The 26,369-nt window shown below is 38.8% G+C and overlaps 1 protein-coding gene across 1 annotated transcript; it reads right to left on the reverse strand.

Moving 5' to 3' along the window:
- Window positions 1–3,589: 3,589 nt before the first annotated feature.
- Window positions 3,590–5,975, reverse strand: LOC104240165 (premnaspirodiene oxygenase-like). Its single transcript, XM_009794969.2, has 2 exons — window positions 5,042–5,975; window positions 3,590–4,484 (listed from the first exon to the last, which is right to left on the reverse strand). The coding sequence occupies exons 1-2, from the start codon at window positions 5,918–5,920 to the stop codon at window positions 3,864–3,866; spliced, it is 1,500 nt and encodes a 499-aa protein (XP_009793271.2). The 5' UTR covers window positions 5,921–5,975; the 3' UTR covers window positions 3,590–3,863.
- Between the last annotated feature and the right edge of the window lie 20,394 nt (window positions 5,976–26,369).

A 26,369-nucleotide genomic window follows, 5' to 3' on the forward strand; every position in this document is an offset into this window, starting at 1 on the left:
CTTAAGAGATTGATCTTGTTCGACGATTCTTAGGTTTGATGTTAATTTTGGTGTTTTGAGACTTTGAATAAATTTGGATAATGTATTTGGACTTGTTAGAATGATTGAACGGGGTCCCGTGGGGCTCAGGTGAGTTTCGGGTAGTTTTGGGTTATTTTTGAACCACTTTATGATTTTTGATGTTCTGGTTTTCTGTTGATCTTCGCGCTTGCGGTTAAAGGGTCGTGTTCGCATAGAGTAATTTTGGAGGTTTCTATACTTCGCGTTTGCGAGAGGATGGGCGTATTCACGATAAGGAAGCTTCGTGTACACAAAAGGCTAGTAAGTTTGTGATCGGGTTCCCAACGGACATTTGCGTTCGTGATGAAGTAATCCTGGGCGAAGGCTGTTTGTGCTTTGCCATCGCGATAGCTTGGCCAGGATCGCGATGAGTATTGTTGGGCAAAGTACTTAAGTTTCCAATTTCGAGACTTTGCCTATTATTTCATATTCTGATCTCTAGACTTCGAGTAGAGGAGATTTTGAAGAACAATTTCACTACTACAATGGAGTTAAGCAATTTTCACTTGGATTTGGCTTTATATATTTCTACACCTAAAACTTGAAATTTTAAAAGAAAATTTGGGGTTTTTGCCTGCACTTTAAGAGAGTGTATTTTGGAGATTTGAGTACCGATTGGGATACGTTTTGAAAATTAATCATATTTTTGGACTCGGCAGCTCATGGGTCATCGAATATTTGTATTTGTTTCAGATATTGGGCACGTAGATCTGGGTTGGATTTTGTTGACTTTTGGGGATTTCTTCAAAGATCGAAGCTTAATAGAGTAGGATCACTTCCTATGGCATTGTTGATGTCCTTGGATGATGTTTGACTTGGATTTGTGAGATTGGAGAGGTAGATCGAGATTTTTTACATGATTTGAGGTTAAATACTAGCCGGATGAGGTAAGTAACTTGTCTAAACTTGAATTTGAGGTTAATTTTCCATTGGTTATTGTATTTTCTATGTTTTTAAGGGTGATGTATATGTGAGGTGACGAGTGAATATGCGTGCACCGTAATTACTCATGATCCGAGTAGTTCATAGGCTATTATATGCCTTGTTCTACTATCATGCAGCTTTGTAATCATATTTTTTTCATTATATGATTATGCGAGTTATATTCATGCTAGAAATCATGTCTAAGCTGTCTGCTTAATTGTTTGAGACATATGGTAGGGATATTTTTTCTATATTGTGCTATCTACCTTAGCCGAGTTATACTGCTCAGTCATGATAATTATATCCGCGTGTTATATCTCTGTCTATGTACAATTTTGATATGTTATCTCACATATTATTGGTTTCCTTGTATGTGACATAAGTTTGAGCTGAATTGTGGCACGTGGTTATATTCCGTGTTGTTTATCGAATTGTGTTTCTGTGAGATACTGACATATGGAGACCTGAGAAGAGTGATTACTGATTTTGGGCAATAGAGCGGTATTGCCATTGATATTGAGGTGACGCATACATCAGGCTCGATATTAAGCTGAGTGGTATTAATATTAAGGCGATGCGTGCATCAACCCCATGTTGGGCTAGATGATACTGATCGTTGACTTAGATCTAAACAATGCTTGGGCAAGGACATGTCCCTCCGGAGTCAGGTATTAACTGTGGATGCAAGCACAAGATCATACATATGTGCTTGAGAGGGACTTATGTCACGCACCTGTACAATGTTGAGTATGTGTATGTCAAGGTCCATTGGCTTTGAGCCATGCACTATGAGCGTGCCTACAGTATGTTTCTTGGGCATTGTGGACAAATGTGTTGATATTTGTTTATACTTGACGATTTAACTATAAAAAAAATTATTGATCTGGCATGTATGACTGACATGCAGGCATGGAGTTGTATTATCCCTCACGCTAGTTGGTACTTGGTAACTATACTTGAGGATTAGAGCTTGATATTACAATTTTATCCTGTTAAATACCCGTTTAAGTGAATTATATAATATTTTTGCCTTGATTATTATACCTGAAAAGCGTGCCCATTTTTTCTCTTATTGCATTACTATGAGTCTGTTATCATTGAGTTATTCTCTTTCATAGGCTATTATTTTTTTGTTCCTCTGACCTTGCCTAGCTGGTCACTGCTTTTAGCTCGAGGTTAGGTGTGTTTTGTATTGAGTATATGGGGTTTACTGTGCTTATATTGTACTCTGCACTTCGTATGCAAATATAGGTGTTGTTGATCGTGGTAGTTACCCGTGAGCCGGATCCGGATTAGCTGGGAGATTTTGCGGTAGCACTGTTGATCCCTTTGCAGGCTTTGACGTCCATTCCTTATTTCACATTAATATTGTTTAGTCTTTCAAATAGTATTATATTTTATTCAGACCATGTATTTACTTATTCTTTGGAGCTCATGCACTCAAAAGAATAAGTCCTTTTATTTACATATTATTTTGACACCGTTTTTACTTATTGGTTGATGGCTTGCTTAGAAAGTGGTGTTAGGTGCCGTCACGTTTTCGGTGGAAATTTTGGATCGTGACAATCCCAACTTATAAGATGGTTCCTGCCAGAAGGAGGTAAATGAGCATTTACAGGACTTGTTGAGCAAGGGGTTCATTAGACCAAGTGTCTTATTTTACGATGCTCTAATCTTGTTTGTGAGGAACAAGGAGAAGTCAACGTATATTTATATTGGTTACATATAGTTGAACAAGGTCACCATAAACAACAAGCATTCTTTATCACGTATTGATTACTTGTTTGATCAATTATATACTGTTTTCTTTTATAAGATTAACTTGATTTCTGAATACCATAAATTAAAGAAAATAGCATCAGATATTCCTAAGACAACTTTAAGAACTCGTTATAGGCCCTACGAGTTCATCCACAATAGTGCAACCATCAGAAGTGAATTCAACCCTATTGCCTCTATCACATAGATATGCGATACTCAACTGATTATGCCTTAAACCATTAACAAACAAATATTATCTATAGCATGGGAGAGTGGCTTTCCTATTTTACCTACATCAATCATTTCACCTTTCTTACAGTTGCCAAATCCCACTTTCCCTCCTTGGAAAGCTTTCAAGGTGAAGAAATTTGATTTGTCTCATGTCATATACCTTGAGCAACCGTTATCAAATAGTTCTTCTCCCTCTCACCTTAGCTTGCAAGACAGATTATTGGTTACTTTTAGACATCCAAATATTTTTGGGTTCTTTTCTTTGAGATGTACACTAAATCCTATCTTCTCTAACCCTTTTTAACTTCATATGCTTACCATTTTTCCAAAGGCTTTAAACTTGGATAAGCAATCATAACTATGATGACCAGTGTGATCACTAGTTCATTTTTGCTTTTATTGTGTTGTTCAGTTAACCAGCTCTAAAAATTGCTATGAAGAAAATATGGAGGTACATATATAAACTGCATCAATGCAAACTTGAAGTATACAAGGTAATATATTTAGTAGCATAAGGAATTCATATTATACAAGTAAACAGGTAAATAAAATCCTACCTCACAAGGAATAGATTCACCACCTTAAAATCTCACATAGCCCAAAAGATCAAAAGTATACAAATAGAATATGATGACACCATCAATTGATCTCCTCTTCATAATACAAGGATGTAAGTATATTCTATTCCAATATATAAAAACAACAGAAAATCTTATTAGACAGCTTGTGTCGAAAACTATAGTGGCATATTTCTATATGAAAGAAGACACAAAATATTAGAAATAGGTAAATACCAAAACAGCAAAGGAAGAAAGTACAATGGTGGGGTTGACAACGAAATTCAATTGCAAGATTCTTCTTTTAAGAAAAGGTTTGACGCCATGAGATCACTCTTGACAATGTTGATAAGGAGTAGCGATCAAGTGTAGGTCATTTTTTGTAGCACAAGCTACTCCAGCCGCCTCGGTCAAGTCCAGTTCACTTGGATTGATTCCAGTTGGGAGTTTCCAGTCAAAGTGATTCAACAGTTGAGCCAGTGGAAAATAAACATTTGCTAGACCAAATGAAATTCCAGGGCAAATTCTCCTTCCGCTACCAAAGGGAAGATATTCATAATTATTACCAATATAATCCATAGAGTTGTGTTCAAATCTCTCAGGTTTAAAACTTTCTACGTCATCCCAATATTTTGGATCTCTTCCCATTGCCCAAGCATTAACCACGACTTTTGTTTTCAATGGAATAGTGTATCCATTTAAGTCTATTTCTTCTCTACATTCTCTTGGAAGCAAAAGAGGTAGTGGAGGATGCAGTCTGAAAGTTTCTTTAATGACCATTTTTAGGTATTTGAACTCTTCGACATCAATTTCACCAAAAGTTTCTTTCCCTCTCAAGATTTTTCTTACCTCTGCTTGAGCTTTGGAAAATACACATGGATTCTTCATCATTTCAGCCATGGCCCAATTAATGGTTGTTGATGAAGTTTCTGTTCCCCCACCAAAGATGTCCTTCATTTTCGAGCAAGTTACAATATTCATTTCTCTTACAAACTTCTTGACAAATTTCTACTGAAATATTCAAATAACATATTTGTACTACATTTGTGCTACTACCTTTATTCTACACCAAAAGGAACTTTTAAATTTTCAATGCCAAAAACCAAAATAAAATAAAAAATTATCATGTTATTTTGCTACTTGTTTCGTTATCCTAATACCAAGTTGTGGTGATTGAAATAACATTTGTTGTAATTTTCAAATGTGTACGGTATTAAAGATAAATCATAATGCTTCATCAATTTCCCTTTATATGGCACGGTATAACTAGATACAAAGTTTAAGAAAGACAGAAATGATTTTCGAACTTGTGGTATTAAATATGTCATGAAATTCTCGTGGCTATAAAAACATATCATTAAAGGTAAAATAGGAAATTTAAAGTTAAATTATTTCTTATATAAAAATACGTCATTCTTTATGGAATAGAATAAAAACAAGTTCCACAAAAAATAGAATAGAAGGAGTACTAATAATGAAGATAGAAATATGCAGTATATAGTACTTACAAAAATGATAGCTTTGATGTTGTCGTTAGTGATTGGAAATTGAAGGCCTCCCTCTTTCATAAGTCTTAGCAGTACACCAATTATACCTTCACCTCCTGATTCACCATCGCTCTTTGAAGTCTTCTTGTGCTCATTGATGATATTTTCAAGAATGGCATCTATTTCATTGTGTATATTCATAACTTTAGCCTTCATTCCAGTGAGCACATGAAGAAACTTCAGTGAAGGGAATATATCAGCCACATCAAACCCTTCTATTAAGTGTGACACTTTTTTGACTAGTTCTACAAATTCGTCTTGCTTCTTATATTCTTGTCCAAATGCTGATCTACATGTCATAGAGTTTGTGAAAAGTGAAATCCTTTTTGTAACATTTACTGGCTTACCAGGAGATGATCGAAAAAATTCAATCATACGATGAACTTCATCTTGTCTAATTGAGTTGAATGACTTGACAGTTTTGGCACTGAGCAATTCCAAGAGACAAATTTTACGCATTTGTCTCCAGTAATTGCCATAAGGTGAAAAGGTAATGTCCGTCCCATTATAACATAAAATCTTGGCAGCTACAAGTAAAGGCCTATTTGCAAAAGCGAGGTCATGAGTTTTTAGTACTTCTTTTGCCATCTCAGGAGAACTAATAACAACTAGAGAAACTTCGCCTAGTTGAAGGTGCATAATTGGTCCATATTTTTTGGCTAAATCTCTAAGGACATGATGTGGCAGTCCACCTAGCATATGAAGCATGCTTCCAAGAATAGGTAATTTCCATGGACCTGGAGGCAATCTTTTGGTTTGGCTATTGGAATTCTTCCATTTCATAAATAAAAAGAGGAATGACACAAAAAGGAAAAGGGAAAAGAAGTTGAAGAACTGCATTTTGGGAGGGAATTAAAGGGGGGATTATTTGACTTGATAGGTTCTGCAAACTGTTGTTGCAAATATATGCTCTTTTATAGGCATTTCGTTTAGGCAAGAAATGGGATTTCTCTAAGAAAAATATGAGATATGCATTTTTCAGCAACTTTTTTTTGTCAATGAAAAGTACTTCACTTGACTCATTGAACACATTATGTGGAGCCAAATATGAAATTTACTTTTTGGAAAAAGGTAAACTTTGTTTTTAGTAATTTTTGTGAGTGAAGCTCTTAGTAAGTAATGAAGCATTACAAACAACACTGTCAACAGTTACAAAGTGTTTTTTTAGCAACTATTGACTTTTCTGCATTTACCAAAAAAATATCGCGCTGATAATTTTCTTTTCAAACGAATAAAAAGCAAATATAAGTACTTATTAAAAACTCTTAAAGTCTTCAATTTATGAGGACTTATTTAAAAATAAATACTGAAATATAAGAAATTACTCTAACTACTTATATAAAAAAAATAGTTAAGAACCAGGCATACATAAATTCTCCACAAATGTTAATATATTTTAAATTTTACACCAAATATATATATATAATTAACGTCCAAAACTAACAAGGTGCAATAAAATAAAATATGAGTTTGATAAATAAAGTAAATTAATAAGTTTAGAGGCTACAAGTAGGCATACAAATGGTTTATTAAAATTAACTTTTGCATATTTAAATTTTATTAATACTTCAAACTATATATAATTACTATAGTTTATGTTATTTTGGAAAAATATAACTTTTACATTTAAAATTAAATTTTTATAACTTGATATTGTTTGAGCAACTCTTATTTTTGTCATTTGAAAAAAGTTATTCACTTATGAATTTTTTTACATATAACTAATTGTGGTTAAAATACTATTATTGTAATGACAATCATAGTTGTACGACTAAAGTATAGTAAACTCGTAAATTTATCGTCACTTTAAATTTGTATCTATTGATTTTTTCATGACAAATAGTAGTAACTATTATCTAACTATTTTTATTTTCTTAAAATAAGAAGATAAATATTTATTTGACTACAAAATTTTGTTTCAAATTTTTAATGTGCCTAGAAGATTGCTACTAGGACGGAAAATTTACCTTGTGGCAAAAACTAATGATTAGTCACAAAATTTATCGTAGCAATAAATTCGTGGTTATATCATTTTATTGTAATGACTATTGCCATGATTTTTTAGAACTTGAAGAAAAGTTATTTATTTAGTAATATTTGATTTAAATGGTTTATTATGGCTAAAAGGTTATTATTGTTAAATTAAGTTTCAACTCGTGGTAAAAATAAATGATTAGCTACGAAATTCTATTAAAGCAAGAAACATGTGGCTAATTTAACCTATATTGACACAACTTTTAATAACTTGAAGCAAAAATATTCATTTAGCTACAATATTTTCTTTCAAATAATTTATTGTGGTTAAAAAATTTACTATAGTTATTGTAATTTTTAACTCGTGGCAAAAAACTAAGAATTAGCTACATAATTCAATTATACCAATAAATTTGTGACTATATCATTTAACTATTGCCACAACTTTTTAGAACTTAAAGCAAAAATATTTATTTAGCTGCAATATTTTATTTTAAACAATTTATTGTAGCTAAGAGGTAACTACTGCTACAGTAACTATTGATTCGTGGGAAAAAATTATGATTAGCTACCAAATTTTATTTGTAGCAATAAATTTATAGCTATTTAGCTAGTTATTGCCACGATTACTAGCAATTGTAGCTAAAATGAGGAATTAACTTTATCAACATAATTTTTGTGGCAAATTATTTTTATAATTTTGCAAATAGCCGTAGAATTTTAATTTTTGCGGCTATTATCAAGTATTAGCCATGTGAGTTAGGCATACCTAACTTGTTTCTCCTTATCAGCCTCCAAATTAAGTTTACAAGCCTTTCTATTGTTTTGCTTCAAGTGCCAAAGACTTATCTCTAGCTACATTTATTCCTAGTTTGTAAACGACTAGGTATACACAGTGAATTTTACCCAAATAAAAAGATTAGAAGAATACACAGTAAATGTGCTTATTCTCCCTTTTTACCGGTCTTTGGTTATATTTATGTTAACCAAAAAGTTATATCGCATTTGTGTGATTACCCAAAAGGTCATCTTATATTTTAGAACTCGATTCTGCGTTCCGAAGTCTTTAAAACCTCATTTTATTCCTCCGCGATTTGCGTGCGCGGTCTGGGCGAATTTCCGAAAAGCTTTTATGTTTAAAGTTGATGAAAATAATAATTTTTGCCTTTAGAAGTTGATTTAGTTGACTTCAGTTAACGTTTTGAGTAAACAGACCCGGACTCATATTTTCAAAGTCCCGTGGATCTGTATCGATATGGAACCTGGGCGTATGCCCGGAATCAAATTCCGAGGTCCCTAGCTCGAGATATGAATTTTTGATGAAAATTGAAGATCAGAAAATTAAATGGTTTTATGAATTTGTTTAATATTTGATCTCATTGGTATCGGGTTCATATTTTAGTTCCGGAGCCCGGTACAGATTCATTGTGATATTTAAGACTTGTTTGTGAAATTTGATGAGAAACGGAGTTGGTTTGACGTGATTCGTACGTCCGGTTGTAAAAATAGGAACTTCAAAGTGTTCTTGAGAATTCCATTTGATTTGGTGCTAAATTCATAGTTCTAGGTGTTATTTTTGCGATTTGATCGTGCAAGCAAGTCTATATGATGTTTTTATACTTGTGTGCATGTTTGGTTTGGAGCCTCGATGGCTCGGGTGAATTTCGGATAGGCTACGAGATATTTTAGACTTAGAAATCTGGTGTGTTTTGCTGCAGCTGGTGTCCTGTTATTTTGTGCTTCGTGATCGCGAAGCCATTTTCGCAATCGCGAAGGGGAATCTGGGCTGGGGAGGATTTTACTCTACGCGAACGTGAGACCCTGGTCACGAATGCAGAGCATTGAGGGGAGTTGCTCTACGCAAACGTGACCCTTCGAACGCGAACGCGTAGATCTATCTAGGTTGGGCAGGGGACCCAGGAAACTCTACGCGAACGCGAGCATTGTCTCGCGAACGCGAGCATTGTCTCGCGAACGCGAGCATTGTCTCGCGAACGCGAAGGTGAGGCGGGCTAAACCTTCATGAACGCGTAGTGCCTCCCGCGATTGCGTAAGTCCTTAGGAGGCTGCCCTTTGCGAATGCGACAATGTCCTCATGAACGCGATGAATACTGTCGCCCATCTATTAAAATATCATTACGGAACTTAGCTCATTCTTTCAGATTTTCAAAAGCCAAATGACCTAGGGATGATTCTCGCAAGCTAATTTCTTCTCCAAAGTGTTGGTGAGTGATTCCAAACCATTTTCTTTCAATTATCCATTGCATTTCATGAATTTACAACCTAAAATCTAGGATTTCCATAGTAGGAATTTGGGGTTTGGTAGAATTAGGGATTTTTGGGAAATTGGGATTTTGACCTCAATTTGGGGTCGAATTTCATAAACTAATTCCATATTCGGGCTCGGGATGAATTGGTAAATAGATTTTGTTCCGAACCTTGAATTTTGGCCAAGCGGGTCCGGGGTTGATTTTTTACTGTAACGACCCGATCGGTCGTTTTGAGCTTCGGCGCGTCATTCAGCAGTTTGAGGCCATGAGCAGCTTCATCTCAGGTATATTGACTTGAGTGTATGGTCAAAATTAAAATTCAGGAAGTTTGGAGTCAAATCTAAATGGAAATTCTCATTTTGAAAGCTTAAAATTGAAGAAATGAACTAGGATTGGAATTTTGAGTAAAAGACCTCAGAATTGGGATTCGAAGGTTCCAGTAGGTTCGTATGATGATTTCGGACTTGGGCGTATGCCTGAATCGGGTTTTGGATAACCCGAGAGCGTTTTGGCGCCTATTGTGGAAGATAGTATTTTAGAAGAAATTGCATCAGTTTGGCTTAAAATGCATTTCAGTGTTATTGATGCCTGTTTGGAATTTCGAGACTGGGAGTAGCTCTGTATGGTGATTCTGGATTTGGGAACGCGATCGGAAGTGAATTCGGAGGTCCGTAGGTCATTTTGGAGCCGTTTGGCTAAATATAGAAATTTGAAGGTTTTTGAGAAAATTCAACCGGAAGTGGAAATTTTGATAACGAGGTCGGAATGCGATTCCGAAAGTTGGGGCAAGTCCATAATGTTGAATGTGACTTGTGTGCAAAATTTTAAGTCATTCCTGAATGATTTTGGTAAGGTTTGAGACACTTAGTCTCTTTTAAGGAAGCTTAAGTTGGAAAAGTCAACGGGATATTGACTTATGTGTTAGTGCGCTCAAAATATGAATTTTATGGTTCGGATAGCTTTGTTAGGTGGTTTGGGACTTAGGAGTGTGTCCGGAATATTTTTGTAATGACCGGTGTAGAATTAAGCTTGAATAGGCAAAGTTAGTATTTTGGCGAATTCCGGTTGATAGGTAAGATTTTGATCCGAGGCTCGGAATGGAACACCTAGAGTTGTTGTAGCTTCGTTATGTCATTTTGGACTTGTCTGCAAAATTTGAGATCATTCGGACTAGTTTTGACGTGTTTCTGACATCAGATGTGAAAATTTGAAGTTTCAAAGTTCATAGGCTTGAATCCGAGGTGAATTTAATATTTTTGCGTTGTTTTTGGTGATTCGAAGGAACAACTAAGTTTGTGTCATAATATGGGACTTGTTAGTATACTTTGTTGGGATCCCATGAAGACAAATTTTGGAAGATTTTTGCCGTTTTGAGCATAAATGTAATGATCTAAAGGTTCATTTTTAGTTATAGAGATCCAAATTTGATTCCGAGACTTCAGGAATTTTGATAATGAATTATAGGACTGATCTGGAAATTTTGGTCTAATTTCATCAAGTCGCGATTGGGTTTTTGACGCGAAACATGAGTAATTGTTTAACGAGCGAAATGGATATCGCACTGGGCAAATGAGCTCCTAATTGAGTTTTGATTGAAGTGTTGTGTTCGTATTATTATTTGTGGCTCATAGGAATAAGAATCGTCTAATTCCGAGTTCGTATGATGGAGTTAGAGTCATTTTAGTGAAAAATGGTTGTGCTGCAATTTAAATTGGATGCTGGTGTATTTTTTTAGCAGCAGTGAACAGTAACCCGCGCGTGAACAGTAATTCCAAAAATCTGGGCAGTGAGTTTATATCCGATTTTGGCTCATTTTCCCACCATTTTCAGTCATTTTGAGAGCTTTTGGATGGGGATTGAAGGGAGTTTCAACTGAGATCGATTGGAGGTAAGTTTTATGAGTTAAATACATGATTTTATTGAAGAATCATCCTTGAAATCCATGAAAACATAACCAAATTATAAGAAATTGGGGTTTGAGATTGAAATTCTAAAATGAAGATTTGAGGGGTCATTTGAACTCCGATTTTGGTAAATTTTATATGTACGGACTCGTGGCGAGATGAGGAATCTGGTGATGTGACTTTCGTAATTTTTTGAGAAGTGGGCCCGGGGCTTAGGTTTTGCAAATTTCGTGATTTTCAATATTTTTCGAGTCCTTTCGATTGGGTTATATTCCCTTAGCCTGTTGTAATATATTCCTTGTGGTTTTGGCAAGATTCGACGCGCGAGGAGGTCGATTCGAAAGGAAAGGGCATCACGGAGTAGACTTTTGGCCGTCTTGAGGTGAGTAATAGATGTAAATGTTGTTCTGAGGGTTTGAAACCCCAGACTTTCACATCGTAACACTATATTGAGGCGTGACACGCACTCCATGGCGAGTGCGGGGTCGGATACTATTGGGGATTGTGACTTGGTCTATCCCGTGTGATGTTTATACTATACTGGTGATTGATACACATACTTCATTGATATTACTGGGCTTGATGCCATGTTTGGGGCCTTGTGCCGATTTGTAAAATCCTTCGAGGATTGATATTACTGCTTAACATGATTTGCATATCATTTAATTTCAGTCCAAGGTTTTAAAGGCTGTTTTGCAAACTCAGCCATAATTCTAAGTGTTGAAAACTTAAATGATATTTTTAAATGTATTCCGGGCTGGAACTTCTGTTTTGTAAATGCCCAAGGGGCTTATTATATTATTTTTTGGACTGATTATAAAGTGACTTGAAACAGTGGTAACAATGACACTGTGTGATATACTTGAAACAGTGGTAACAATGACACTGGATGATATACTTGAACAGTGGTAACAATGGCACTGTATGATATAAATTGGTCAGGTAACAATGGCTGACCGGTCAGGTAACAATGACTGACCAAGATATTGCGCTTGGGCTGTAGGAGCCCCTCCGGAGTCTGTACACACCCCCAGTGAGCACTGTCGACGATAAATAAATATGGATGGCTCGGGCTGCACGCCACAGTGGGTACTGGAATGTACCATCATATGCATTGCATTGCATTCATGTATTTCTATTTATACCGTTATTTAGCTGCTCAGTTCCATATATTGCTGTATATTGGATTTTAGCTTACTTTGTGTATTTACTGGATTTTCTTATCTTCGGACTGTAGTTACATTTATTACTCAATGGGTCGGAGTACTCACTTTACTCCTTGCACCTTGTGTGCAGATCCAGGGCAGTCTCAGGCTCAGTAGATCCAATTGATCAGCAAATCCAGCTTCTGGGAGTATCGAGGTAGCTGCACGGCATTCGCAGCCATTGATCTTCTCCCTCCTATCCTATCCTTTTTTTTTATTTCTGCATTATCAGACTTTGGATACACTATGTATTAGGATGATATTTTGTATTCTAGAGGCTCAGATTCGTGACACCGGGTCCTAGTGAGATTATATTGTGTATTTTGTTAAATTCTTCAGTACTTTAGTCTTGCTTAATTGATATTTTTTTCCACTATTTTTGATAAATTGGGTTAAGTGTTGAATAATGGTCGGGCTTGCCTAGTAGTGTGCTGGGCGCCATCACGACCGGGATTTGGGTCGTGACATTTACTTTTTGGGGGAAGGTTTGGGAAATTTAATTCATGTATTCTAGTTGAGTCCTTTAGCAATTATTAATGTTATTGAGTTAATTGTGGCTAGATACGAGTGGTTTGGATGTGGATACTAGAGGAAAAGCGGTAATTGAGCATTGAGTGGCTCGCAGAGCGAGGTAAGTGTCGTGGTTAACCTTGGCTTGAGAGATTAGGTCTTATTTGCCTATTTGCTATGTGTTTGAATGTTGAGTACAACACATAGGTGAAGTGACGAGTACCTACGCGTTGTTGTTGAGTCATAACATGCTAGTGAGTCTTATTCATAAAATTGTAGCTTCCCATGATTAAATTATCCATGTATAGACTAGTTTATTGTTATGTTGATCATTTTTATCATATGTACGAATTTTGGTATTGAGTCAAAGTTGAGGTCGATATTGTGGGAAAAAAATGTTAAAGTAAGACTTGTTGTTGTCACTTCTATCTCCCTATTATTATTGTTCCTTGTTTTGGTGAGGGAGAGTGTCAATGCACGAATGGTGATGCCATGCTGTTCTTATTTGATTCATTTGGTGAGGTTGAGAGTAAAAGCACAAAGGGTGATGCTGTGCCATTCTTATTTGATTTATTTGGTGAAGTGAAGAGTAAAAGCACGAAGGGTAATGCCGTGCCATTCTAATTTAATTAATATGGTGAGGTTGAGAGTAAAAGCACGAAGGGTGATGCCGTGCCGTTTCTATTGATTATCTGGTGAGGTTGAGAGTAAAAGCACGAAGGGTGATGTCATGCATTTTCCATTGCTGTGTTTACTTGTTATTACTGGTTCGAGGTGTACTAGCTACTTAAATTTCTTTACTTCTGTGATTCTTTATCTTGTAACCCCCTTAGCATGTTCCCCCCTCCCGTTATTATTTGTTTAGCTTCTACTAGTTGTTATTGTGCTCATGTATTGTTTAACTGCACAGATTTATGTATGTGTCTTGTCCTAGCCTCGTTGCTACTTCGTCGAGGTTAGGCTCGACACTTACTAGTACATGGGGTGGGTTGTACTGATACTGTACTTTCTATGCAGATTTTGGTACTGGCTTGAGTTGACCCCGAGTTTAGCAGCTGGACTTGATCGACGAGAGAAAAAGGTAGATCTGCTGGCGTCCGCAGATCCTGGAGTCTCTTCCTAGACTTGTTTTTTTACTGTTTTTTCTTCCAGAACATTGTAATATCTTTCAGATTTTGTATGTAGTAAATCGTAGTAGCTTATGAGTTGTGACTCCAGATCCTAACAGTTTCTGTTACTTTGGGTTTTATAATATTCCACAAACTCTGTTTAGCTTTTGATTGACTTAATTAAATTCTATTATTAAAAATTTGTTGAAGTTGATTTGTGAACTCTCTAACTTTGGCTTGCCAAGCAAGTGAAATGTTAGGCGCTATCACGGTCCCGAAGGTAGGAATTCCGGGCCGTGACAAGTTGGTATCAGAGCACTAGGTTGCCTAGGTCTCATAATTCATGAGCAAACTTAGTAGAGTCTGGAGGATCGCTACAAAGACGTCTGTACTTATCTTCCATAGGCTATGGAGTTAGGAATAGTTTCACTTGTATTTTTCTCAGTCATGTGATTTTGTTCTTTCAATGCTAATTGAACTCTTCTATTCTATTCTCTCGCAGATGGCGAGAACACGCACTGTATCTTCAGCTGAGCTGCAGCAAGAGCCCCCAGTGGCAGCTCCTATGAGGGGCAGAGGACGAAGCCGAGGCCATGCCAGAGGCCGAGGCGGGGGCAAGGCTCAACCCAGAGCTCGAGCAGCAGCACCAGTAGCAGAGCCTCGGGTGGAGTTTGATGATGAGGTTCCAGCCCATACTTTCCTGCCGGACCAGCTCAGGTTCTAGAGGGGTTCATAGCCACCCTAGTGCTTCATGATGATTTTGTTCGTCTAGTAGGCCTTATGGAGAGTATTGCTCAGGCCACCAACACCTTTAAATCACCTTGACTGGATAAAAGAAAATTGTACATCAGATGCAAGCATCCTATTACCAAACAATGGCAATAATAACCCCTATTATCCTGAGGCATATTTGGCTAAACCGCAACCACAACCTCTTCAATAACGATTCCACCACATTGATACTAGGAAAATAATTATGTATGCTATGGAATATATCTGTCTCACAAATCAGAACTTCAAACATCTTACGATAACAAAACACTAATAAAATGGAACCCCGACCACACAACATCTATAAACTCAACATATATGATGCATACCAAAAAAACTCTGATAACGAAGGAGCAGGCAGAATCATTAGAAACTACGAAGGTCAATGGATTGATAGTTTCTCTTACCACACAATGGCCTCATCCCCCATCCAAGCTGAAATAATTGCCCTTCTGAAAGTATTAGAACTTGTGTTCACAAAAAATAATTTTGTTTATAGAGGAAATAGATAGCCAGGTATTACTACAATCATTTCATGGCAATTCTCACATAAAGCTAATGGGAATCTTCTACATGATTGCAGGTTCCTGTTAGAAGCTCTGAACCAACCAAAAGTTAGGCATGTCTACCGCAAAGGAAACCAAGTGGCGCACACACTAGCAAAGTTTAGGAGCAACTGAAACTCACATACTAATATCGAGTGTGGCGAGTACTTCTGGAGTAAACCATCTTTATTTTCTTTATCTAGTTTCCACAAAGACAAACTAGGGACTGCTTTGATAAGATCAGTCCAGCACTATAATAACTCTCTTTACTTTTAATGCTTAATAATAATCAGTGTTCCCTGGAGCCTTTATAAAAAAAATGTACTACCATTGTTGAGTAGTAGCGGATGTAGCCATTTATCGACGGGTTCAATTGATATGTTTTGTCTATTTTGTATATTTGTGCTATAGAGACGGTTTATTTTGTATATGTTTTGTATACTGGCAGTCTATTTAGTATATTTATTTTATATTGACAGTTTATTGTATATAAATAATACAAAGACCATCCTATTAGTATCATTTTTTGTATAGTGGCAGTCTATTTTTGTCACGACCCTAGTTTGCCCTCCGTGAACTGTCGTGACGGCGTCTAGTCTCTATGTCTAGGTAAGCCTAACAAATGCAGAACATAAATGAAACTTGCAGAAGAAATAATCAAAAAACCAAAATAACTGAATGGAAACAATAGTTATAATGTCGCTCGGCATACATAACACAACATTCTCAAAACCAAGTACACTATCCCAATACCCGGAAATACACGGAAACACAAGCCTTTGGAATATCTAACAGTCTAAATCCAGAATATCTAACAAGGAAGAAAATACAGAAGGGCAATGTCTAACAGCTAGAATAGAAAGAGACTCTTCGGTCTGCGGACGCAGCAGATGTACCTCGAAGTCTCTATAGTGGTCGCCTCCCTCAAAGATGGTAGGCCTGAGTAGCGGTACATGGATCTACACATGAAAAACATGTGCAGAAAGGGTATGAGTACACCATAGCAGTACTTAGTAAGTGCCAAGCCTAACCTTGGTTGGGTAGTGACGAGAAAGTCCAGGGCCCTACTAAGGTTAAATAAAATAATAAGGTCAATAGAATAGAACAAAACATTATAATTAAGTACAACAGTAAAATAATACAGGATATACAGGACAACAGCAACTATACAGAAACAAGGTAAACACAGAAAAAAATTACAGTTCAGCACCAATAATAACAATCGGGGATCTCCCAGGATACCGTCCTGTAGTACCATATGTACATATCCAATGGATCTTCCGGGGTCCCGTCCCGTAGTCCAACTCATAGTGCGCGAGGATCTACAGGAATCCCGTTCCGTAGTCCCAAATGTAAATACTCAGTACTGGGGGAATCTACCAAGTGCATTCCTATAGTTCCATATAACTATGCAGGGGGATCTACCGGAATCCCACATCCGTAGTCCCAAAATAAACAGACAAGAGGGAGCTACCGGAATCCCACATCCGTAGTCCCAACATAAATACACAGCAACAACAGGAAAATATATTCAAAAATGGCAAATTTCATATTAAGGCAAACTAGTAATTCTATCCTTGCATGCTGCATAGAATTCAGGTAAAACAGGTTGAACAAATAAAGCAATTAAGTCACTTGGACATGCTTTTCCTAAGCTAACAATATACTTAATAGTGCAAGTAATAAAGACAGGAAAGGAAACATACTAGTAATTACTTAAAGAAAATCGGATTTCGAACAATTAGAACAAGTATGCACTCGTCACCTCACGTACAAGGCATTTCAATTACCAAATATACCAATCCTAAGGGGAAAATCTACCACACAAGGTTAGAAAAGCCACTTACTTCGAACCGGTTCAAAATCAACCCGAGACCATGTTCTTGCCACGAGTACTCGACTCCAAATGACCCAAATCTATTCAATTCAATTGTATAATGTGAATAACACTTCAAGTAACTGATTCTACAATTAAAGTCTAAGCTAATACATGAAATTATATAAAATGACCAAAACATTCCTCGTGCCCATGTCTCGAAATCGGGTAAAAATTTATATTTTCAGAATCCTCACACTCTCACGAGTCTAACCGTATCATAATTATCCCAATCCGATATCAAATCCCTAATCAAAACTCAATTTCTTGGTCTAAGAACGTTTCCCCCAATTTCCACCAAAATTTCGAAATTAAAGGATGAATTTAAGTGTAGATACATGGAAATTAGTCTAAACTGAGTAGGAATTACGTACCCAAATCGCCTAGGTGAAAATCTCTTCAAAAAATATCAATCTCCCGAGCTCCCAAGTCCAAAATATGAATTACGGCTCAAACCCTCGATTTTGGGTTTTAAGAATCTTCCCAGGGATTCCCTTAATCGCGAACACGGTCAAACCTTTGCGCTCGCGAAGCACAAATTGACGTTGACCATTTTTCATTCTTCGCGAACGCATCTCCTTCTTCGCGAATGAGTCCCTTCTTCATGAACGTGAAGGCTCAGCTCCCAACCCATCGCGAACACGACTCCCTTCTTGCGAATGCGTAGATCAAGGCCCCAGCCCTTCGCGAACGTGAGACCTCCCTCAAGAACGCAAAGGCCAAACCTTCAGCTCCACGTCCTATCCCTTGGCGAACGTGATGGCCAGCCGCGAACGCGAAGAACAACTGGTCTGCAACACACCAGCAGTTTTTTTGCAACTTTAAACATCAAGAAATGGTCTGGTTAACCACCTAAAACTCACCCGAGGCCCCGGAGACTCAACCAAACATACCAACATATCCTATACCCTTATTAAAACTTGTTCTAACCTTTGGAGCGCACAAAACAACATCAAAACACCTATTTCTCATTGAATTCAAGCCTAAGAATTCCAAAAACTCTAAAAATACGCTTTCGATCAAAAAGTTGATCAAACCTCGTCCGAATGACCTGAAATTTTGCACACACGTCAAATAAAACACTACGGAGCTACTCCAACTTCTGGAATTCCATTCCGACCCTCGGATAAAAATCTCGCTATCGAACTGTAAACTTCAAAAATTCAACTTTCGTCATTTCAAGATTAAATTAGCTACGGACCTCCAAAATACAATCCGAACATGCCCCTAAGCCCAAAATCACCCAACAGATCTAATGGAACCATCGGATTTCAATTCCGAATCCATCTTCACACTGTTCCTACTACGGTCAACTTTCCAACACTTGAGCTCTCATTTAAGGACAAAGTGTCCCAAAACTCTCCGAAACTCAAAACCGAACATCCTGGCAAATCAAAATAGCAGAAATAACCTTGGGGAAAGCAGTTAATGGGGGATCGGCGCGTAAATTCTTAATACGACCGGCCGGGTCATCACATCCTCCTACACTTAAACATTCGTTCGTCCTCGAACGAGCATAAAGACATACCTGATGTAGTGAAAAGATGAGGGTAACGACTACGCATGTCCTGCTTGGACTCCTAGGTCGCCTCCTCGACCGACTGGCCCCGCTACTGAACCTTTACTGATGCAATGTTCCTTGACCTTAGCTTCCTAACCTGTCTATCTAATATTGTCACTGGCTCCTCAACATAGGATAGATCCTTGTCCAACTGGATTGAACTGAAATCCAACACATGTGACGGATCACCGTGATACCTCTGGAGCATCAAAACATGAAATACCGAATGAACTCCTGCTAAGCTGGGAGGTAAAGCAAGCTCATAAGCAACCACCCCAACACGCCTCAATGTCTCAAAAGGGCCAATAAACCTTGGACTCAACTTCCCTTTCTTCCCAAATCTCGTAATGCCTTTCATAGGCAAAACCCGAAGCAGAACCCGCTCTCCAACCATATAGGAAACATCACGAACCTTCCGGTCCGCGTAACTCTTCTATCTATACTGGGCTGTACGGACTCTATCCTGAATCACCTTAACCTTCCCCAAGGCATCCTGAACTAAGTTTGTGCCCAATAATCTAGCTTCACCCGACTTAAGCCAACCTACCGGGAATCTACACTGCCTACCATATAAAGCCTCACACGGTGCCATCTGAATGCTGGACTAATAGTTATTGTTGTAAGCATACTCTGCCAATGTCAAGAACTGATCCTAAGACCCTCCATACTCAATCACACATGCATGGAGCATATCCTCAAGAATCTGAATAGTTTGCTCGGATTGTTCGTTCGTATGGGGGTGGAATGTTGTACTCAACTCCACCCGAGTATCCAACTCATGCTGAACGGCTCTACAGAACTGTGATGTGAATTGCATACCTCTATCTAAAATGATGGAACCCGAAATACCATGCATACAAAAAACCTCACCGATATAGATCTTCGCCAACAACTCCGAGAAATAAGTAGTACACAAACAAATAAACTGACCGGACTTGGTCAGCTAATCCACAATTACCCAAATAGTATCGAACTCTCTCAAAGTCCGTGGTAGCCCAACTACAAAGTCCATGGTGATCCGCTCCCACTTCCACATTGGAATATCTATCTGCTGAAGTAACCTACCCGGTCTCTGGTGCTCATACTTCACCTACTTACAGTTAAGAACTGAGCTACAATTCCAACTATATCCTTCTTCATCCACCTCCACTAGTAGTACTGCCTCAAATCCTGATACATCTTCGCGGCACCCAGATGAATGGAATACCGCGAACTATGGGCCTTCTCTAGAATCAACTCTCGAAGCCCATCAACATGGGGTACAAAAATCCGACCCTGCATCCTCAATACCCTATCATTACCAATAGTCACATCTCTGGCATCACCGTGCAGAACCTTGTCCTCGAGGACAAGCAAATGAGGGTCATCATATCGTCGCTCCCTGATAAGATCAAATAAGGATGACCGATAAACCACGTAAGCTAGAACTCGACTGGGCTCCGAAAGATCCAATCTCACAAATTGGCTGGCTAGGGCCTGAACATCCATCACCATAGGTCTCTCCGATGCTGGTAAATAAGCCAAACTCCCCAAACTCTCTGCCTAGCGACTCAAGGCATCGACCACCACATTGGCCTTGCCCGAGTGATACAAAATAGTTATATCATAATCCTTTAGTAACTCTAACCATCTCCTATGGCGCAAATTTAGATCATATTTCTTGAACAGGTGCTGCAAGCTCCGATGGTCAATATAAATCTCACAAGCAACACTATACAACTAATGATGCCAGATCTTCAAGGCTTGAACAATGGCAGCTAACTCAAGATCGTGGATCAGATAATTTTTCTCATGTACCTTCAACTTTCTTGATGCGTAGGCAATCAACCTATCGTCATGCATCAACACCGCTTCGAGGCCAATCCTCGAGGTATCACAATAGACCGTATAAGACCCCGAACCTGTAGGTAGTATCAAAATTGGGGTTGTAGTTAAAGTTGTCTTGAGCTTCTGAAAGCTTGCCTCACACTCTTCCGTCCACTATAACGGAGCAGCCTTCTGGGTCAGTCTGGTCATAGGGGATGCAATAGATGAAAACCCCTCAACAAAATAGCAGTAGTAACCTGCCAAGTCAAGGAAACTGCAGATCTCTGTAGATGAGAATAGTCTAGGACAACTCTACATGACCTCAACTTTATTCGAATCCACCAGAATACCCTCACTCGATACCACGTGGTCTAAGAATGTCACAGAATCTGACCAAAACTCACATTTCGAGAACTTAGCATATAACGTCTTTTCTCTCAAGGTCTGAAGCACTATCCTCAGGTGCTGCTCATGATCTTCCCGACTCCGAGAATATACCAGAATATTATCAATAAAGACAATGACGAATGAGTCAAGATACAGACGGAACACACTGTGCATCAAATGCATAAAGGCTAATGGGGAATTGGTCAGCCCAAATGACATAACAAGGAACTCATAATGACCATACCGAGTCCTGAAAGCAGTCTTCGGTACATTTGGTTCCTGAATCTTCAACTGATGGTAACCTGAGCGCAAGTCAATTTTAGAAAACGCCCGTGCGCCTTGGAGCTAGTCAAACAGATCATCAATATGAGGCAAATGATAATGCTTCTTCACTGTAACCTTGTTCAACTGGTGATAATCAATACACATATGCATAAAATCATTATTTTTCTTCACAAACAAGATAGTAGCCCCCCAAGGTGATACACTGGGCCGAATAAAATCCTTATCAAGCAATTCTTGTAACTGATCCTTCAACTCCTTCAACTCAAGAGGAGCCATATGATACGGAGGAATAGAAATGGGTTGGGTGCCCGGTAACAGATCAACACCAAAATTAATATCTCTATGGGGCAGCATGCCCTGAAGATCAGTTGGAAACGCATCGGAAAAATCCCGTACTACTGGGACTGAATCAATTGAAGGTGTATCAATGCTGACATCCCTCACATAAGCTAAATACATGTCACACCCCTTCTCAACCATACTCTAAGCTTTAAGAAAAGAAATAACTCTACTGGGAGTGTGATCAAAAGTACCCCTCCACTCAACACGCGGCACACCTAGCATAGCCAGTGTCGCGGTTTTTGTGTGACAATCAAGAATAGCATAATGGGGCGTCAACCATTCCATGCCTAAGATAATATCAAAATATACCATGCTGAGCAACAATAAATCGGCTCTAGTCTCAAAACCACTAAGAGAAACCAAACACGACCGATAAACGCCGTCCACAACAAGATAATCTCCCACAGGAGTATAAACATAAACAGGGGAACTCAAAGAATCCCGAGGTACACCCAAATGCGGAGAAAAATAAGAAGACACATAAGAGTAAGTGGAGCCTGGATCGAATAGAACTGATGCATCTTTGTGACAAACTAGTATAATACCTATGATGACAGAATCGGAGGCAACAACCACGGTACGGGCATGAAGGGCACAGTATCTGGCCTGGCCTCCCCCTCTAGGGTGACCTCTACCTCCCCGACCTCCACCTCTAGCGGACAGTAGAAACCAAGGCTAGTGAATGCCTAGCCAAACTGCTTTAACGGACAGCATACTCTAAGACACTCATAGAACCCTGGTGCAAATGCTTAAACTCTCTGCGTCATGGGTCCCTGAGGCTCTGAGGAACATACTCTCTCAGGAACAGATCTGAAAACTGAGTCCAAGTCAGTGAAACCGCGTCATTCGGACTGTCTAACTCATAGGTGCGCCACCACTCATAGGTGGCTCCTCGAAGCTGGAAGGCAGTGAAGGAAATCCCGCTCGATCCAGATATACCCATGGTACGAAGAATGCGGTAACTATCATCTAGAAATCCCAAGCATCCTCCGATGTTAAACCACTGAATATAGGAGGCTTGTACCTCTTGAACCTCTCAAGCCTCAGCTACTCCTCCTCGGAAGCTGCTGCCCTATCCTTGGGCTGAACTAGCACTGCAGGCGGTACAACAATAATCTCAGGGACCTACTCAACATGCACTCGCTGCTTAGGAGTGCAGGCAGTAAGAGTCAGTGCTCCTCCCCCGACCTGAGATGTAGTTGCAGCAAGGGGAAGCAACCTTGCCTGAGCCAGAGTGGTGTACATGCTCATGAATTGTGCCAGAGTCTTCTCAAGAGCTGGAGAAGTGGGAGCAGCAGGCGTGTCAGGTGCCTAGACTCTAGTTGGAACTGCTGGTGGTACCTCGGCGGCAGCTTGCGCGGGTGCTCTAGCTGAACTACGTGAGCGTTATTGACCTCTACCCCGGCCCAAGCCTTTGATGACTACAGTAGGGGGCGCGGGTGCCCGATTATCTCGGGTAGCACATGTCCTCACCATCTGTGAGAGAATAGAAGGAAGAAGTTTAGAATTTTGATGTCAAAAATATCGCACGATAAGGAAATCAAATGAAGTAAAATTTTCCTAACAGTTACATCGCCTCTCGTAGATAAGTACAGATGTCTCCGTACCGATCAGCGAGACACTAATAAATTGGCTTGTTATTCATGACTCCTATGAACCTAAAGCTCTGATACCAACTTGTCACGACCCCAGTTCGCCCTCCGTGAACTATCGTTATGGCACCTAGTCTCTACGACTAGGTAAGCCTAACAAATGTAGAACATAAACAAAACCAGCGGAAGAAATAATCAAAAAACCAAAATAACTGAATAGAAACAATAGTTATAACGTCGCTCGGCATATACAAAACAACATTCTAAAAACCAAGTACACTATCTCAAAACCCGGAAACTCACGGAAACACAAGCCTTTGGAATATCTAACAGTCTAAATCCAGAATATCTAACAAGGAAGAAAATACAGAAGGGCAATGTTTAACAGCTAAAATAGAAAGATACTCCTCGGTCTGCAGACACGACAGATGTACCTCGAAGTCTCTAGAGCGGTTGCCTCCCTCAAGGATGGTTGGCTTGAGTAGCGGTACCTGGATTTGCACATGAAAAACATGTGCAGAAAGGGCATGCGTACACCACAGCGGTACTCAGTAAGTGCCAAACCTAACCTCAGTTGGGTAGTGACGAGGAAGGTCAGGGCCCTACTGAGGTTAAATAAAATAATAAGATCAACATTATAGAACAAAACAGTATAATTAGGTACAACTGTAAAATAACACAGGATATACAGGACATCAACAACTATACCGAAACAAGGTAAACATGGAAAAGAATTATAGCTTAGCACTAATAATAATAATCGGGGATATCCCAGGATACCGTCTTGTAGTCCCATATGTACATATCTAATGGATCTCCCAAGATCCCATCCCGTAGTCCAACTCATAGTGCGCAGGGATCTACCGGAATCCCGTTTCATAGTCCCAAAATAAACACACAAGGGGGAGCTACCGGAATCCTACATCTGTAGTCCCAAAATAAATACACAGCACCAACAGGAAAATATATTCAGAAATGGCAAATTTCATATTAAGTCAAACCAGTAATTCTAGCCTAGCATGCTGCACAGAATTCAGGTATAACTGTGCAGGGGGATCTACGGGAATCCCACATCCGTAGTCCCAAAATAAACAGAAAAGGGGAGCTACCGGAATCCCACATCTTTAGTCCCAAAATAAATACACAACATCAACAGGAAAACATATTCAGAAATGGCAAATTTCATATTAAGGCAAACCATTAATTCTAGCCTAGCATGCTGCACAGAATTCAGGTAAAACAGGTTGAACAAATAAAGCAATTAAGTAACTTAGACATGTTTTTCCTAAGCTAACATCAGGCTTAATAGTGCAAATTATAAAGACAAGAAAGGAAACATAGTAGTACTTACTTAAAGAAAATTGGATTTGCATTAATTAGCATAAGTACGCACTCGTCACCTCACGTACAAGGCATTTCAGTTACCAAATATAACAATCCTAAGCGAAAGTCCCCCAAACATGGTTAGACAAGCCACTTACCTCGAACCGGCTCAAAATCAACCCAAGACCACGTTCTTGCCACGAGTACTGGACTCTAAATGGCCCAAATCTATTCAATTCAATTGTATAATGTGAATAACACTTTAAGTAAATGATTCTACCATTAAAGTCTAAGCTAATACACGAAATTATGTAAAATGACCAAAATGCCCCTCGGGCCCACATCTTGGAATCGGGTAAAATTTATATTTTCAGAGTCCTCACACTCTCTTGAATATAACCATATCACAATTATCCTAATCCGATGTCAAATCCCTAATCAAAACTCAATTTCTTGGTCTAAGAACTTTTCCCCCAATTTCCACCAAAATTCGAAATTAAAGGATGGATTTAAGTGTAGATTCATGGAAATTATTCTAAACCGAGTAGGAATTACTTACCCAAATTGACAAGGTGAAAATTTCTTCAAAAATCGCAATCTCCCGAGCTCCTAAGTCCCAAATATGAATTATGGCCCAAACAATCGATTTTGGGTTTTAAAAATCTTCCTAGGGATTCCCTTAATCGCGAACGCGGTGAAACCTTTGCGTTCGCGAAGCACAAATTGACGTTGACCATCTTTCCTTATTCGTGAACGCGTCCCCTTCTTCGCGAACACGAAGGCTTAGCTCCCAGCCCATCGTGAACGTGGCTCCCTTCTCGCGAACGCGTAGGTCAAGGCCCCATCCCTTCGCGAGCGTGAGACCTCCCTCGCGAACGTGAAGGCCAAACCTTCAACTCCACGTCCTATCCCTTCGCGAACGCGATGGCTAGTTGCAAACGCAAAGAACAACTATTCTACAACACACCAGCAGTTTTTCCGCAACTTCAAACATCAAGAAATGGTCTGGTTAACCACCCAAAACTCACCCGAGGCCTCCGAGACCTCAACCAAACACACTGATATATCCTATAACCTCATTCGAACTTGTTTCAACCTTCGGAATGCACAAAACAACATCAAAACACCTATTTCTCATTGAATTCAAGCCTAAGAATTCCAAAATCGCTAAAAATACGCTTTCGATCAAAAAGTCTATCAAACCTCGTCCGAATGGTCTAAAATTTTGCACACACGTGACATTCAACACTACGGAGCTACTCCAACTTCCAGAATCCATTCTGACCCTCGGATCAAAATCTCGCTATCGAACCGGAAACTTTAAAAATTCAACTTTTGGCATTTCAAGCCTAAATTAGCTATGAACCTCCAAAATACAATCCGAACACCTAAGCCCCAAATCACCCAACGGAGCTAACAGAACCATCGAATTTCTATCACGAGGCCGTCTTCACACTGTTCCGACTACAATAAACTTTCTAACACTTAAGCTCTCATTTAGGGACTAAGTGTTCCAAAACTCTCCGAAACTCAAAACCAAACATCCTGGCAAATCAAAATAGCAGAAATAAACTTGGGAAAAGCAATTAATGGGGGATCGAGGCGTAAATTTTTCAGAAGACCGGCTGGGTCGTCACAATTTTGTATAGTGACAGTCTATTATATATAAATTCTATAGTGACAGTCTATTTAGGCCTCATTTATTTTTTTTAAGATTAAGACGTCTGAATCTGAATACACATCTGAATATCAAGATGTGTATTAAGATTAAGACATCTGAATCTAAATACACATCTGAATATGTTAAGATATATATTAAGATCTGAATA

Source organism: Nicotiana sylvestris, chromosome 9 (genome assembly GCF_000393655.2).
Source record: "Nicotiana sylvestris chromosome 9, ASM39365v2, whole genome shotgun sequence".
In the NCBI taxonomy this organism is placed as follows: domain Eukaryota; kingdom Viridiplantae; phylum Streptophyta; class Magnoliopsida; order Solanales; family Solanaceae; genus Nicotiana; species Nicotiana sylvestris.

Coding starts and splice junctions, on each gene's coding strand:
- LOC104240165 (XM_009794969.2), bottom strand. CDS start 5,920: ATGCAGTTCTTCAACTTCTTTTCCCTTTTCCTTTTTGTGTCATTCCTC. Junction 4,485..5,041: donor ACATCAAAGCTATCATTTTT/GTAAGTACTATA, acceptor TCGAAAATGAAG/GACATCTTTGGTGGGGGAAC.